Genomic DNA, 15,621 nt, shown 5'->3' on the forward strand with positions numbered 1-15,621 from the left:
TCTTATTAACAAACTGTTATTGTTTCCTATAAAGCAAGAATTTGTTTGGTGGAATTTTATGCCACAAAATACAGGAAGTGAGGAGCACAGCCAGCACCCCCTGCCCAGAGCTGCCTCACTTCCTGCTTCTGATGACCGCGCCCTCCCTGACAAAGGAAGTGGGAGAAGTCATGTGTTGTGTAAGATGCTGCAGACTGGTCACCACACAATGGGCTTCACCTTCATTCCCATCAGTCATTCACAAGAAGGATAAAATGTTGATTTTTTTTTTTTTTTTTACAAAATATTTATTATAGAGTAAAAAGTCTGTCTGTACAAGTTACATTACTGTGCGGCTTCTCTGACCATCTCCAGCGATGGGGAATCGTCACACGGAGCTCCAGGCTGCACCATCCATCCTGTCACAGCATAAAGAGCAGGTGTTATTATTCACTGAGGAACTTTTCATACTCAGAACATACCTCCAATCACTGCATACAGAGGACACACCTCCACTTAATCCACACAGCTCTTTCACTTATTTCACACAGGAGCCACAGGATATACAGTTGTGTTCAAAATTATTCAACGCCACTGATATGGAGTGTTTTGGCCAGTTTGACATTGATTTTGATCATTTCAATCATCTGGGAGCGTTGAAACGCAACGCTCCAAAACGCCGAGTTAGATGTGAAAGGTAAAATGAAAGTCTAAGGACTTTCTTTTACCTAGCAAAACGCCAACTTCGGCCGTGGCGTTAAAACGCCGAAAAATCCCTCTAGTGTGAAAGGGCCCTAAGTGACATTCATTCTTAGTACTTAGTACAACATCCTTTTCCAGTTATAACAGCGTTTAAACGTGAAGCATAGCTTGACATATGTGTCTTGCAATGATCTACAGGTATCTTAGCCCATTCTTCATGGGCAAAAGCCTCCAGTTCAGTCACTTTCTTAGCCTTGTGCGCTGCAACTGCTTTCTTTAAGTCCCACCAGAGGTTCTCAATCGGATTTAAATCTGGTGACTGCGATGGCCACTCCAAAATGTTCCAGCCTTTAATCTGCAATCATGCTCTAGTGCAGTGTTTCTCAACATCTTATTGGTATGTACCCCTTTTAAAACCCTGTACTTACCAAGTACCCCCTAGCATAATAAACATTATCACAAGTACCCCTTGATAAATATATATTTAATCATAATACATGATTATTGGTTTGAAACTATTTCCAAGCATTTACTACTGCTTTTAATTAACTAAAATGCTAATTTAGTGTTGTTTAAATAAGATTATTTTCTAAAACTCTAAATTTGTTATTCTTGGCTAAGCATATCAAGCCCAAGTACCCCCTGGAACCATCAGAAGTACCCCATGGGGTACGTGTACCACACGTTGAGAACCTCTGCTCTAGTGGACTTGGAGGTATGCTTGGGATCATTGTCCTGTTGAAAGGTCCGTCTCCCAAGCCTCAGGTTTGTGATGGACTGCATCATATTTTCTTCCAATATCTCCTGGTACTGAAGAGAATTCATGGTACCTTGCACACGCTGAAGCTTCCCATTACCTGCAGAAGCAAAACAGCCCCAAAGCATGATTGACCCCCTGCCATGCTTCACAGTAGGCAAGGTGTTCTTTTCTTCATAGGCCTTGTTCTTCCTCCTCCAAACATAGCGTTGATCCATGGGCCCAAATCGTTCTAATTTTGTTTCATCAGTCCACAGAACACTACCACAAAAGTTTTGGGATAGTGTTCTGTGGACTGATGAAACAAAATTAGAACTGTTTAGGCCCATGGATCAATGCTATGTTTGGAGGAGGAAGAACAATGCCTATGAAGAAAAGAACACCTTGCCTACTGTGAAGCATGGCGGGGGGTCAATCATGCTTTGGGGCTGTTTTGCTTCTGCAGGTACAAGGAAGCTTCAGCGTGTGCAAGGTACCATGAATTCTCTTTAGTACCAGGAGATATTGGATAAAAATGTGATGCAATCCGTCACAAACCTGAGGCTTGGGAGACGTTAGACCTTTCAACAGGACATTAATCCCAAGCATCCCTCCAAGTCCACTAGAGCATGGCTGCAGATTAAAGGCTGGAAAATTTTGGAATGGCCATCGCAATCACCAGACTTAAATCCGATGGAGAACCTCTGGTGGGACTTAAAGAAAGCAGTTGCAGCGCGCAAGCCTAATGCTGCATACACACTTGAGATAAAAGTCTTTGGAAAAGGCAAGATCACAGACCAATTATACCCCATTCCATGTAGTATGAGAGCCATACTCTACACAGTCTATTCTATGGAGCTGCACTCCCCATCAGATAAAATCTTTGCAAGATGCTGCACACAAAGATGCTGTACACATTCAAAAGATCATTATCTGCAAAAGATCTCTTCCTGCAATAGATCCATTCCTGCAAAATGCATTCATAGTCTATGAGATCTGCAGATCATCATACACACTTGTTTAACAGGCAATCATCTGCAGATCAGATCCACCAGGATGGATTTTCAGATCTGCAGATGATTGCCAGATATGCAGATGAAGTCTGTTAAACAAGGTGTGTATGAGGATCTGCAGATCTCAGAGACTATGATTGCATTTTGCAGGAATGGATCTATTGCAGGAAGAGATCTTTTGCAGATACTGATCTGTTGAATGTGTACGGGCATCTGTGTGTGCAGCATCTTGCAAAGATTTCTGTCTGATGGGGAGTTCAGCTCCATAGAATAGACTGTGTAGGTATGGCTCTCATACTACATGGAATGGGGTAAAATTGGTCTGTGATCTTGCTTTTCCAAAGACTTTTATCTGAAGTGTGTATGCAGCATTAGAATGTGACTGAACGCTTTTGCCCATGAAGAATGGGCTAAGATAATCGTACATCGCTGCCAGACACTTGTGTCAAGCTATGCTTCACGTTTAAAAGCTGTTATAACTGGAAAAGGATGTTGTACTAAGAATGAATGTCACTGGGGGGTTGAATAAAACTGATAATGATGTGAGCACAGAAAAGACATTTGTGGTTATGTCATTATAAATGTTATGTTATATTTGTCTAACTTACAAGTGCCTCTATGATGTAATTGTAAACAAGATGACTGAAATGATCAAAATCTATGTCAAACTGGCCAAAACAGTAAATTTCAATGAGGGTTGACACAACTGTACCTCATAACACATACACACACCTTGCAGGAAACCTCTCTACTCACAGCAGGTGGGGGACAGGACTGCTGTGGCGTGTGGTTGCACACACAGGGCATGCGGTGAGGTGTGTGACATATAAGTGGCAGACAGGAGACTGTGACACGCAGGATTTGGCTCACCAGTGGCTAAGCACTCAAATACGTGATTCAAATGAGGCTTAATTGCCTCAGCTGTGCGGTGGGGAAACAAAGGGTTAGCCACCAATGAGTTTGTGGTATAGAGTGTGCTCCAGATAGCTTGCAGGCATCTTATTGTATGCATTGCAAGACTCCCTATGCGCACTTCCTCCTCCTGGCTTGATGTAGGAAGTGCACGTAATAAGTCGTGCAACGTGTCCCATAAGACGCCTACAAGCTATTTGGAGCGCACAATATACCACGGACTTCTGGGTAGCTAACCCCTTGTTTCCTAGCCGCACACCTGAGGCAGTTAATATTTAAATCAGGTTTTACGAGTGCTTAGCCACTGGTGAGCCCAAGCCTGCTGACACGTATTGCACATAGAGGAGCAGCATGTATTGTCACCCCCTTATTACAGTGTGTACAGTCATCCCGCGCTCTCTGGTGGCTGCAGGACACTGTATGAGGCCTCTTGCACTCTACATGCGATTCTGATTTTTTTTATCTGATCCAATTTGTGATTATGATGAAAAAATGGAGCAGCATACAGTACTTTTTTTTTAATCGGAATCCAAATTCGGATCGTATAAAAAAAAAAAAATCGGAGTGGCATGTAGTGTGCAAGAGGCCTCACTCCTCTTTACAGTATATGCTCCTCCCCTCTCTGTGCCACAGAACATATTTCTGCTGTTCCCTCCGCCATGTTCTGCCTACCTGCTCCTGCAGCCTCAGCTGAAGTGATGATAGTCCCGCCCCTCCTTCAGCTTCAGGGACTTCAGGTTCTCCTCAAATCCGCCCCCCGTCAGGTCCTGCAATAGAGGGAGGAGTCATCTGCAGCACAATCCACCTAGCTAATAATCGTGGCTTGCATGTAAATTGTAAGCAGCTTGGAACTAGGCCAACCCATCAGGCGGGAGCTCATCTGATTGGCCCTCAGCCAAGCTGGGATAATGAGCATGTGATTGACTGTCCTGGAAGAGGTGTGTGTACATCATTATCCATACATTACTGTATATCACCACACATAAGACACACCTCTCTCCTCTCCCCCTCCAATGTGTCCCCCACCCCATGCAGAGCGTGTGTTGGAGTATGCTGATGATTGTATAACTGCCTCCCTCTCTCTCGCTGTTATCGCCTGCAGAGAAACTGACACCCCCCCCCCCCCCCCCCACACACACACACACACACACACAATTTGAGTGTAAAGTCTGCTTATCTGCTGTGATATATGGTATCAAGTTTTGCACCAATCAGTTTCTTGCATTTCCTGACCAGGACCAATAAGATAACAGGTGAGGACTGGTTGCTTTTGGCAGCAGGTACATTCCTATACAACATCTCTAATGCATATACAGTATATTATAGGTGGAACCTGCGGTGATGGGGACACTGCAAATAATCTGAAATATGTATTCATATTTTATTTCCTTTAAACATCTTGTGTATGTGGCTGTGCGTATTGCTGAAGACATGTAGGGATAAACGTACATGTTCCTCTATATCTGTCCTATGCTTGGGATCTGGGGGTATGACTTAAAGAGACACTGAAGCGAAAAAAAAATAATGATATTATGATTTGTATGTGTAGTACAGCTAAGAAATAAAACATTAAGATCAGATACATCAGTCTAATTGTTTCCAGTACAGGAAGAGTTAAGAAACTCCAGTTGTTATCTCAATGCAAAAAAGCCATTAACCACTTGAGGACCCACCCTTTACCCCCCCTTAAGGACCAGCGCTGGTTTAGGTGATCTGTGCTGGGTGGGCTGTGCAGCCCCCAGCACAGATCAAAGGGCACTCAGAGCGATCAGATCGCCCCCCTTTTTTCCCCACTAGGGGGATGATGTGCAGGGGGGGTCTGATCGCTCCTCCTGGCTGGCATTTTGCGGGGGGGGCACCTCAAAGCCCCCCTCCGCGGCGAAATCCTCCCCCTCCCTCTCCTACCTGCTCCCCCGGGAGATCTGGGCTGCACAGGACGCTATCCGTCCTGTGCAGCCAGTGACAGGACGTCCCCTGTCACATGGAGGCGATCCCCGGCCGCTGATTGGCCGGGGATCGCCGATCTGCCTTACGGCGCTGCTGCGCAGCAGCGCCGTACAAATGTAAACAAAGCGGATTATTTCCGCTTGTGTTTACATCTAGCCTGCGAGCCGCCATCGGCGGCCCGCAGGCTATTCACGGAGCCCCCCGCCGTGATTTGACAGGAAGCAGCCGCTCGTACGAGCGGCTGCTTCCTGATTAATTAGGCTGCAGCTGGCGACGCAGTACTGCGTCGCTGGTCCTGCAGCTGCCACTTTGCCGACGCACGTTATGAGTGTGCGGTCGGCAAGTGGTTAATCTGTACGACTTTCAAAGTCGTGGAGAGGGCTGTTATCTGACTTTTATTATCTCAACTGTAAGTGAACAGTTTTCTTTTCCTCTGCTAGAGGAGAGTTCATTACTTCACAGACTGCTCTGAAAGACTCATTTTGAATGCTGAGTGTTGTGTAATCTGCACATATTAGAGAATGATGCAATGTTAGAAAACACACTATATACCTGAAAATAAAAATATGAGAATATTTTCTTTGCTGCTAATCTTCTAGTACGATAATTATTCATAGTACACAACCAATTCATTATATCATTTTTTTTTTTCGCTTCAGTGTCTCTTTAAAGGAATACGGTAGGGGGGTCAGGAGAAAAAGTGTTGAACTTACCTGGGGTTTCTGATGGTTCCCCGCAGACATCCTGTGCCCGCGCAGCCACTCGCCGATGCTCCGGCCCCCACTGCCGGTTCACTTCTGGAATTTCCGACTTGAAAATCTGAAAACCACTGCGCGGCTGTGCCCTCCCACTGACGTCCCCAGGAGTGTATTGCGCAGGCCCAGTAGGTCTGCACCTGCGCAGTACGCTCCTGGTGATGTCGGTGGGAGCAAGGACACGGCTACGCAGGCACATTGGTTTTCAGATTTTCACGTCCAAAATTCCAGAAGTGAAGAGCATTAGCGAGTGGCTGCGCGGGCATAGAATGTCTGCGGGGGACCATCAGAAGCCCTGGGTAAGTTCAACACTCTTTCCCCCCCCCCCCCCCCCCCCCGCCCCTAAAGTAGTCATTTAATGGGAACCTGAAGTGAGGGGAATATGGAGGCTGCCATATTTATTTCCTTTTAAGCAATACCTGTTGCCTGGCAGCCCTGCTGATCATCTGCCTCTAATACCTTTAGCCATAGCCCCTGAACAAGCATGCAGCAGATCAGGTGTTTGACATTATTGTCAGATCTGACAAGATTAGCTGCATGCTTGTTCCTGGTGTGATTCAGACACTACTGCAGCCAAATAGATAAGCAGGACTGCCAGGCAACTGGTATTGTTTAACAGGAAATAAATATGAAAGCCTACATATAGTTATCACTTCAGGTTTCCCTGCATAGCCCTGGTGCTGACTCAGTCTAGTGCTAGGCATTCAAGCATCCATGTGTGGTATTTAATCATACGTGCCACTGTGGCCAACCCTGTCACTGCTAAGGTCCATCTAGCTGGAGTGCCAAGCTTAGCCATCACTGATGTACACATTATGCTGGATACACACCATGCGTTTCCGCGTCGAATGCGTCCGTCGATACGATTATTTCCGAGCATTTCGATGATTTTTAGGTCGATTGCCATGTAAAGTATGGCAAATCGACCTAACGATCCATCGAAGCGTGAATCGGACATGTCAGAAATAATCGAATCAATGCGTATCGACGGACGCATCGAACGCGGAAGCGCATGGTGTGTATCCAGCATTAGTCTTGGGCAACCGCCAATCACCTCAGCCATCTGTCAGTGTACATCTAATGCTGGGCCTTCCTTTGACATTGCACGCTCTCTGATTAGAAGTAAGCAGCAGACATAGGAGTACCCTCAATAGATCATCCTACTGAGGTTCTCCTGGAGGCTCTGGTGATGGTGAAATGACTAAAATAACCGCTATTTTGGTTGAAAAAAAAAAAGACATCTGCCCATCAAGTTCACCCAGAAAGTGCGGTTCATACAGCTGATGTTGGGTTTTTCCTATGATTGTGAAGCAGAATTCACAGAACGTTGGATTGTTCACCCACCGATGAGAAGCACGAGCCGGGTTCACAATGTTGTCTGACTCCAGTAATTACCCCATCACACCCTCAGGAGCCCCTCTGCTCTGGTAATGCATTTACTACCTTGTAGAAACCTTTACAAGTGTTTGCCTGTTGGCAGCACAACCCCCAACTCATAAACCTGAAATTAGACTTTCAGTCCTGGCTGTGCTCTACACTATAGAGGGGAGAGAGGCCCCCAATTCCTCCCTCCTCCCCACCTTCCTCTTTTTATGTACCAGGTCTGGGGAAACTGATGAAAGGAGTCACCTCTAATGACTTGATTCCAAGGATTACCTGCAGCGAAAGGGTCACCATCAAACCAACTGCATGCTTACTACAAGTATTACAGTATAGGAGGCCAGCAGACTGCATCACACTACTTTCTATACAATACATGAGCCACACCTCTGTACAATACACAAGCCACGCTCCCCTCGCTATACGTGAGCCGTACCTCTGTATCATACACAAGCCATCCTCCCCTCATTATATGTGATCTGTACCAGCCACGCTCCACTTACTATAAGTAAGCTGTACATCTGTATAATACACAGGCCAAGCTCCCCTCACCATACGTGCGCATAATACAATACATGTGATCTGTACCTCTGTATAATGCACAAGCCATCCTCCCCTCGCTATATGTGAGCCGAACCTTTGTAAGCCACGCCCTTCTCTCTATACATGACCAGTAACTTTGAGTAATAAACAAGCCACACTCCCCTCACTATACATGAGCCGTACCCCAGTATAATACACAAGTCACATGCCTTTCGCTATAGGTGAGCTGTACAATACACTGGGCACGCTTCCCCCGCTATATGTGAGCTGTACATCTGTATAATACACAAGCCATGCCCTTCTCTCTATACGTGAGCAGTAACTGTGTAATACACAATAATAATAATAATAATAATTCCTTTTTTTTGTATAGTGCCTTTCTCCTGTCGGACTCAAAGCGCTTGTGAGGCAGCCACTAGAGCGCACTCAGTAGGCAGTAGCAGTGTTAGGGAGTCTTGCCCAATGAACTCCTTACTGAATAGGTGCTGGCTTACTGAGTAGGAAGAGCCAGGATTTGAACCCAGGACTCCTACATCAGAGGCAGAGCCCTTAACCATTACACTATCCAGCCACCACACAAGCCACACTCTTCTCGTCATACCTCCATGTAATAAACAAGCCACGCTCCTCTCGCTATACGTAAACCATACCTCTGTATAATGCGCAAGCCATGCTCTCCCCGCTATACGTGAGCCGTACATTTGTATAATACACTGGCCATGCTCCCCTCGCTATACGCGATTTTTACCTCGGTACAATACACAAGCCACGCTTCCCCCACTATATGTGAGCTGTACCTCTGTATAATACACAAGCCACGCCCTTCTCTGTACGTGAGTCGTACCTCTTTACAATACACACTACCCTTGCTTTGCGTAAGCAGTACCTCTGTATAATACACAAACCACGCTCCCCTCGTTATACATGAGCTGTACCTCTGTATAATACACAAGCCACACTCCCCTCGCTATACCTCTGTATAATACAGAAGCCAAGCTTCCCTCGCTATATGTGAGCTGTACCTCTGTATAATACACAAGCCACGCTCCCCTCGTTATACCTCTGTATAATACACAAGCCACGCCCTTCTCTGTACGTGAGTCGTAACTCTTTACAATACACACTACCCTTGCTTTGCGTAAGCAGTATCTCTGTATAATACACAGGCCACGCTTCCCTCATTATACGTGAGCCGCACCTTTGTATAGTACACAAGCCACACCCTTCTCTCTATATGTGACCAGTAACTTTCAGTAATATACAAGCCACGCTCCACTCACTATACATGAGCCGTACCCCTGTATAATACACAAGCCATGACCCCTTGCTATACGTGAGCTGTACCTCTGTATAATACACGGGCCACGCTCTCCTTGCTGTGCGTGAGCCACGCTCCCCTTGCTATGTGAGCTGTACCTCTGTACAATACACAGGCCACACTTCCCTCACTATACGTGAGCCATACCTCTGTATAATAAACAAGCCACGCTTCCCTCGCTATACCTGAGCTGCACCTCTGTACAATACACAAGCCATGCTCCACTTGCTATACGTGGCCTGTACCTCTATAATACACATGTCAAGCTCCCCTCGCTATACGCGAGCTTTACCTCCGTACAATACACAAGCCACGCTTCCCCCACTATACGTGAACCGCACCTCTGTATAATCCACGCGACACACTCCCCTCGCTATGCGTGAGCTGTACCTCTGTATAATATTCAAGCCACACCCTTCTCTCTGTACGGTAGCCGTACCTCTTTACAATACACAGTACCCTTGCTTTGCGTAAGCTGTACCTCTATATAATACACAGGCCACGCTCTCCTCGTTACACGTGAGCCGAACCTGTGTATAGTACACAAGCCACGCCCTTCTCTATACGTGACCAGTAACTTTGAGTAATATACAAGACACGCTCCCCTCACTATACATGAGCCGTACCCCTGTATAATACACAAGCCACATGCCCCTCGCTATACATCAGCTATACCTCTGTATAATACACAAGCCACGCTTCCCTCGCTATACCTGAGCTGTACCTCTGTATAATACACAAGCCACTCTCCCCTCGCTTTACATCAGCTGTACCTCTGTATAATACACAAGCCACTCTCCCCTCGCTATACATCAGCTATACCTCTGTATAATACACAAGCCACGCTCCACTCGCTACACATCAGCTATACCTCTGTATAATACACAAGCCACGCTCCCCTCGCTATACCTGAGCTGTACCTCGTGTATTATACAGAGGTACAGCTCAGGTATAGCGAGGGAAGCATGGCTTGTGTATTATACAGAGGTATAGCTGATGTATAGCGAGGGAAGCATGGCTTGTGTATTATACAGAGGTATAGCTGAGGTATAGCTGATGTATAGCGAGGGAAGCGTGGCTTGTGTATTATACAGAGGTATAGCTGACGTATAGCAAGGGAAGCGTGGCTTGTGTATTATACAGAGGTATAGCGAGGGGAGCGTGGCTTGTGTATTGTACAGAAGTACGACTCACGTATACCAAGGGTAGCATGGCTTGTGAATTATACAGAGGTATAGCTGATGTATAGCGAGGGAAGCGTGGCTTGTGTATTATACAGAGGTATAGCGAGGGGAGCGTGGCTTGTGTATTATACAGAAGTACGACTCACGTATACCAAGGGTAGCATGGCTTGTGAATTATACAGAGGTATAGCTGATGTATAGCGAGGGAAGCGTGGCTTGTGTATTATACAGAGGTATAGCTGACGTATAGCAAGGGAAGCGTGGCTTGTGTATTATACAGAGGTATAGCTGACGTATAGCAAGGGAAGCGTGGCTTGTGTATTATACAGAGGTATAGCTGACGTATAGCAAGGGAAGCGTGGCTTGTGTATTATACAGAGGTATAGCGAAGGGAGCGTGGCTTGTGTATTATACAGAAGTACGACTCACGTATACCAAGGGGAGCATGGCTTGTGTATTATACAAAGCCACCCTCCCCTCGCTATACCTGAGCTATACCTCTGTATAATACACAAGCCACACTCCCCTCGCTATACATGAGCTGTACCTCTGTATAATACACAAGCCACGCTCCCCTCGCTATACATCAGCTATGCCTCTGTATAATACACAGGCCACGCTTCCCTCGCTATACGTCAGCTATACCTCTGTATAATACACAAGCCACACTCCCCTCACTATACCTCTGTATAATACACAAGCCACGCTCCCCTCGCTATACAATCAGCTATACCTCTGTATAATACACAAGCCAAGCTACCCTCGCTATACCTGAGCTGTACCTCGTGTATTGTACAGAAGTACGACTCACGTATACCAAGGGGAGCATGGCTTGTGTATTATACAAAGCCACCCTCCCCTCGCTATACCTGAGCTATACCTCTGTATAATACACAAGCCACACTCCCCTCGCTATACATGAGCTGTACCTCTGTATAATACACAAGCCACGCTCCCCTCGCTATACATCAGCTATGCCTCTGTATAATACACAAGCCACGCTACCCTCGCTACACATCAGCTATACCTCTGTATAATACACAAGCCACGCTCCCCTCGCTATACAATCAGCTATACCTCTGTATAATACACAAGCCACGCTTCCCTCGCTATACGTCAGCTATACCTCTGTATAATACACAAGCCACGCTTCCCTCGCTATACATCAGCTATACCTCTGTATAATACACAAGCCACGCTACCCTCGCTACACATCAGCTATACCTCTGTATAATACACAAGCCACGCTCCCCTCGCTATACAATCAGCTATACCTCTGTATATTACACAAACCACGCTTCCCTCGCTATACATCAGCTATACCTCTGTATAATACACAAGCCACGCTCCCCTAGCTATACCTGAGCTATACCTCTGTATAATACACAAGCCAAGCTACCCTCGCTATACCTGAGCTGTACCTCGTGTATTATACAGAGGTACAGCTCAGGTATAGCGAGGGGAGCGTGGCTTGTGTATTATACAGAGGTACAGCTCAGGTATAGCGAGGGGAGCGTGGCTTGTGTATTATACAGAGGTACAGCTCAGATATAGCGAGGGCAGCGTGGCTTGTGTATTATACAGAGGTATAGCTGATGTATAGCGAGGGGAGCGTGGCTTGTGTATTATACAGAGGTACAGCTCATGTATAGCGAGGGGAGCGTGGCTTGTGTATTATACAGAGGTATAGCTGATGTATAGCGAGGGGAGCGTGGCTTGTGTATTATACAGAGGTATAGCGAGGGAAGCGTGGCTTGTGTATTATACAGAGGTATAGCGAGGGGAGCGTGGCTTGTGTATTATACAGAGGTACAGCTCATGTATAGCGAGGGGAGCGTGGCTTGTGTATTATACAGAGGTACAGCTCATATATAGCGAGGGGAGCGTGGCTTGTGTATTATACAGAGGTACAGCGAGGGAAGCGTGGCTTGTGTATTATACAAAGGTATAGCTCACGTATAGCGAGGGGAGCGTGGCTTGTGTATTATACAGAGGTACAGCTCAGGTATAGCGATGGGAGCGTGGCTTGTGTATTATACAGAGGTACAGCTCAGGTATAGCGAGGGGAGCGTGGCTTGTGTATTATACAGAGGTACAGCTCAGGTATAGCGAGGGGAGCGTGGCTTGTGTATTATACAGAGGTACAGCTCAGATATAGCGAGGGCAGCGTGGCTTGTGTATTATACAGAGGTATAGCTGATGTATAGCGAGGGGAGCGTGGCTTGTGTATTATACAGAGGTATAGCTGATGTATAGCGAGGGAAGCGTGGCTTGTGTATTATACAGAGGTATAGCGAGGGGAGCGTGGCTTGTGTATTATACAGAGGTATAGCTCAGGCACAGCGAGGGGAGCGTGGCTTGTGTATTATACAGAGGTATAGCGAGGGGAGCGTGGCTTGTGTATTATACAGAGGTATAGCGAGGGGAGCGTGGCTTGTGTATTATACAGAGGTACAGCTCATGTATAGCGAGGGGAGCGTGGCTTGTGTATTATACAGAGGTACAGCTCATGTATAGCGAGGGGAGTGTGGCTTGTGTATTATACAGAGGTACAGCTCATGTATAGCGAGGGGAGCGTGGCTTGTGTATTATACAGAGGTACAGCTGATGTATAGCGAGGGGAGCGTGGCTTGTGTATTATACAGAGGTATAGCTGATGTATAGCGAGGGAAGCGTGGCTTGTGTATTATACAGAGGTATAGCTCAGGTATAGCGAGGGGAGCGTGGCTTGTGTATTATACAGAGGTACAGCTGATGTACAGCGAGGGGAGCGTGGCTTGTGTATTATACAGAGGTATAGCGAGGGGAGCGTGGCTTGTGTATTATACAGAGGTATAGCTGATGTATAGCGAGGGAAGCGTGGCTTGTGTATTATACAAAGGTATAGCTCACGTATAGCAAGGGGTCTTGGCTTGTGTATTATACAGAGGTACAGCGAGGGAAGCACGGCTTGTGTATTGTACATAGGTACAGCTCATGTATAGCGAGGGAAGCGTGGCTAATGTATTATACAGAGGTATAGCGAGGGGAGCGTGGCTTGTGTATTATACAGAGGTATAGCTGACGTATAGCGAGGGAAGCGTGGCTTGTGTATTATACAGAGGTATAGCTGATGTATAGCGAGGGAAGCGTGGCTTGTGTATTATACAGAGGTATAGCTAGGGGACCATGGCTTGTGTATTATACAGAGGGAAGCATGGCTTGTGTATTATACAGAGGTAGGGCTCACGTATAGCGAGGGGAGCGTGGCTTGTGTATTATACAGAGGTACAGCTCAGGTATAGCTAGGGGAGCGTGGCTTGTTTATTATACAGAGGTATAGCTGATGTATAGCGAGGGGAGCGTGGCTTGTGTATTATACAGAGGTACAGCTCATGTATAGCGAGGGAAGCGTGGCTTGTGTATTATACAGAGGTATAGCTGACGTACAGCGAGGGGAGCGTGGCTTGTGTATTATACAGAGGTATAGCTGACGTATAGCGAGGGGAGCGTGTATTGTAAAGAGGCATAGCGAGGGGAGCGTGGCTTGTGTATTGTACAGAGGTATAGCGAGGGAAGCGTGGCTTGTGTATTATACAGAGGTATAGCTCAGGTATAGCGAGGGGAGCGTGGCTTGTGTATTATACAGAGGCACAGCTCAGGTATAGCGAGGGGAGCGTGGCTTGTGTATTATACAGAGGTACAGCTCATGTATAGCGAGGGGAGCGTGGCTTGTGTATTATACAGAGGTATAGCTGATGTATAGCGAGGGGACCGTGGCTTGTGTATTATACAGAGGTATAGCGAGGGAAGCGTGGCTTGTGTATTATGCAGAGGTATAGCTGACGTACAGCGAGGGGAGCGTGGCTTGTGTATTATACAGAGGTATAGCGAGGGGAGCGTGGCTTGTGTACTATACAGAGGTATAGCTGATTGTATAGCGAGGGGAGCGTGGCTTGTGTATTATACAGAGGTATAGCTCAGGTATAGCTCGGAGAGCGTGGCTTGTGTATTATACAGAGGTATAGCTCAGGTATAGCGAGGGGAGTGTGGCTTGTGTATTATACAGAGGTACAGCTCAGGTATAGCGAGGGGAGTGTGGCTTGTGCATTATACAGAGGTATAGTGAGGGGACCGTGGCTTGTGTATTATACAGAGGTACAGCGAGGGGAGCGTGGCTTGTGTATTATACAGAGGTATAGCGAGGGGAGCGTGGCTTGTGTACTATACAGAGGTATAGCTGATTGTATAGCGAGGGGAGCGTGGCTTCTGTATTATACAGAGGTATAGCTGATTGTATAGCGAGGGGAGCGTGGCTTGTGTATTATACAGAGGTACAGCTCAGGTATAGCGAGGAGAGCGTGGCTTGTGTATTATACAGAGGTACAGCTCAGGTATAGCGAGGGGAGCGTGGCTTGTGTACTATACAGAGGTATAGCGAGGGGAGCGTGGCTTGTGTATTATACAGAGGTATAGCTGATTGTATAGCGAGGGGAGCGTGGCTTGTGTATTATACAGAGGTATAGCTGACGTACAGCGAGGGGAGCGTGGCTTGTGTATTATACAGAGGTATAGCGAGGGGAGCGTGGCTTGTGTATTATACAGAGGTACAGCTCAGGTATAGCGAGGAGAGTGTGGCTTGTGTATTATACAGAGGTACAGCTCAGGTATAGCGAGGGGAGCGTGGCTTGTGTATTATACAGAGGTATAGCGAGGGGAGCGTGGCTTGTGCATTATACAGAGGTTAAGCTGATGTATAGCGAGGGGAGCGTGGCTTGTGTATTATACAGAGGTATAGTGAGGGGAGCGTGGCTTGTGCATTATACAGAGGTATAGCTGATGTATAGCGAGGGAAGCGTGGCTTGTGTATTATACAGAGGTATAGCTGATTGTATAGCGAGGGGAGCGTGGCTTGTGTATTATACAGAGGTATAGCTGATTGTATAGCGAGGGGAGCGTGGCTTGTGTATTATACAGAGGTACAGCTCAGGTATAGCGAGGGGAGCGTGGCTTGTGTATTATACAGAGGTATAGCGAGGGGAGCGTGGCTTGTGTATTATACAGAGGTACAGCTCAGGTATAGCGAGGAGAGTGTGGCTTGTGTATTATACACAGGTACAGCTCAGGTATAGCGAGGGGAGCGTGGCTTGTGTATTATACAGAGGTATAGCGA

General features: G+C 46.7%; 1 protein-coding gene across 5 annotated transcripts in view; it reads right to left on the minus strand.

Moving 5' to 3' along the window:
• Positions 1 to 261: 261 nt before the first annotated feature.
• The window catches only part of B3GNTL1 (UDP-GlcNAc:betaGal beta-1,3-N-acetylglucosaminyltransferase like 1), a 928,550-nt gene continuing 913,190 nt past the window's right edge, over positions 262 to 15,621 (minus strand). For all 5 annotated transcript variants that reach the window (XM_068262529.1, XM_068262527.1, XM_068262525.1 and 2 more), the window contains 2 exons: positions 4,015 to 4,109; positions 262 to 398 (listed from right to left, as the gene is read on the minus strand). In XM_068262529.1, coding sequence (XP_068118630.1) covers positions 4,029 to 4,109 — 81 coding nt within the window. In that variant the 3' untranslated portion in view covers positions 262 to 398; positions 4,015 to 4,028. The remainder of the gene's footprint in view (positions 399 to 4,014; positions 4,110 to 15,621) is intronic.

The sequence above is a fragment of the Hyperolius riggenbachi genome, chromosome 12 (genome assembly GCF_040937935.1).
Source record: "Hyperolius riggenbachi isolate aHypRig1 chromosome 12, aHypRig1.pri, whole genome shotgun sequence".
Taxonomy (NCBI): domain Eukaryota; kingdom Metazoa; phylum Chordata; class Amphibia; order Anura; family Hyperoliidae; genus Hyperolius; species Hyperolius riggenbachi.